This window comes from Sinocyclocheilus grahami, unplaced genomic scaffold (genome assembly GCF_001515645.1).
Source record: "Sinocyclocheilus grahami isolate Dianchi unplaced genomic scaffold, SAMN03320097.WGS_v1.1 scaffold7957.1, whole genome shotgun sequence".
Lineage (NCBI taxonomy): Eukaryota > Metazoa > Chordata > Actinopteri > Cypriniformes > Cyprinidae > Sinocyclocheilus > Sinocyclocheilus grahami.
Genome location: NW_015511789.1, coordinates 8190 through 9748, shown reverse-complemented (window position 1 = coordinate 9748; position 1559 = coordinate 8190). Strand labels below are relative to the sequence as shown.

The window sequence follows — 1559 nt, the reverse complement described above, 5'->3', positions numbered from 1 at the left end:
TTTAGTGAACTAATAAAATATTTAAACTCAGTAAAATCAATATTTTGTGTCTAGTTATTGACTTACAGTTTATGGCAAGTAGCCTTGTAACTAGTAGACAAGTATACTCTCCCCGTATGACATTAGCAGCTTGTGTATCACCTAGAATTCTGAGTTTAATACTTGTAAACATGACTTTGCTTGGTCATGTGCTCAGAAATCTTAATTACAGTTTATCTCATTTGAAGAACTCATCTGTCAGTTTGAACAAAGCATTTCATGGATCCAAACTCAGAACCTTTAAACCAACAGAACATTTATGGCACAAGTCTGTTAGGGAAAATATTAGCACATTACTTAATTTCTGATATTTGTCAATCTCTCTCTCCCAGGCTCTGGGTCAGGGTCGGACCCCAGCACGGTGTTATTAAATCCAGAGGTGCAGGTGAGGCTGGAAAGCGGCCCGGGAGCTGCGGTTCACTCTCCTCTGGCCGAACAGAATGGCTTCCTGCAGTGCCGCCTACAGGCCTTCAGTGCCGACTTCCTCATGACATCACTGCGAAACCTCTCTCTCTTCCTGGAGGATGACTCCGCCTCCCAGGTTCTCCCCATGGAGATCACCATCAAAGATACACACGTCAATCTGAAGGTACAAGACATTCTCTTTTTTCTTTTCTGATACCATTGTATATGTAGTATTAACATGATATGGATATAAAAAAAATTTAATATCATGGTTATCACCAGTAGCAATGTTTTGGTACACACTATGCATGATTGTACACAGCTCCTCAGTTCCAAAACCTAATGAGCAGCAATCCCAGAATGCACCAGCATTTATGTACTAATATATGTGCTTAAATCAGGATGATGGTCCCCGTGACAAAGCGTCAGAGCCAGAGGCCACGCCCATCGCCATGCATATTCATAATCTTCTTATTCATCGCCAAGATGATGGCTCATTCAGCATCGGAGGAGGTTATTCATGTCCCTTACTTCCTGTTTTTCTCTTCCTGCTACCTCCTCCTCTCCTAAACTATAATTGTTCCTTATAGCATAATTTCCCCTCCCTCTGGCACATGCATGCACTCTCTATTTTACTTTGAAGTTTGCCTCTATTTTGAATTATTCTGAAATAGGACTAAACCTCAGGAATGCACGTACTAAACGCATCCCTCCCCCTCTCTCCCCTCGGACAGCTGAGCGTGCTGCGGACTCAAAGCTTCAGAAGGCGGGGCCTGTGAATGACAGCAGGCTCAGTTCTGTCCCTGAAGTTCCTGTAGGTGTGGCCAGTGAGCCGAAATCCACTCAGACTGCACCTCTGTCACCCACAAGCCCCACCCCCTCAAGTAGAGAACAGGTACACAGAGAACAACTTGCGATATGTAAATGATTTTTGCATGATGTAATGCATCACAGGGTACGTCCACATAATGCTGTAAAATTGCAGCTTTATGAGAACGTTTCAGTTTGTGATCTAAATACCCATGTATGTTTGTAAGCCTTTAACGGTGATGCAAGATTGCTGTTTTTGACTTGGTTTATTTACATTTTAAAGGGATCATTATTAGAATTTTTTT

General features: G+C 42.4%; 1 protein-coding gene across 1 annotated transcript; it reads left to right on the top strand.

The window, feature by feature from the left end:
• The first annotated feature begins 202 nt into the window (after positions 1-202).
• Positions 203-1380, top strand: LOC107577951 (UHRF1-binding protein 1-like). The gene is made up of 3 exons (XM_016263967.1): positions 203-628; positions 846-957; positions 1179-1380. Exons 1-3 carry the CDS (start codon positions 527-529, stop codon positions 1370-1372), a joined length of 408 nt encoding a protein of 135 aa, XP_016119453.1. The 5' UTR covers positions 203-526; the 3' UTR covers positions 1373-1380.
• Positions 1381-1559: the final 179 nt, after the last annotated feature.

Bases quoted from the DNA above. Each gene is read 5' to 3' on its own strand.
- LOC107577951 (XM_016263967.1), top strand. From the start codon at position 527: ATGACATCACTGCGAAACCTCTCTCTCTTCCTGGAGGATGACTCCGCC. The intron at 629-845 runs GTACAAGACATT...TGCTTAAATCAG, and splicing joins ATACACACGTCAATCTGAAG to GATGATGGTCCCCGTGACAA. The intron at 958-1,178 runs GTTATTCATGTC...CCCCTCGGACAG, and splicing joins CTCATTCAGCATCGGAGGAG to CTGAGCGTGCTGCGGACTCA.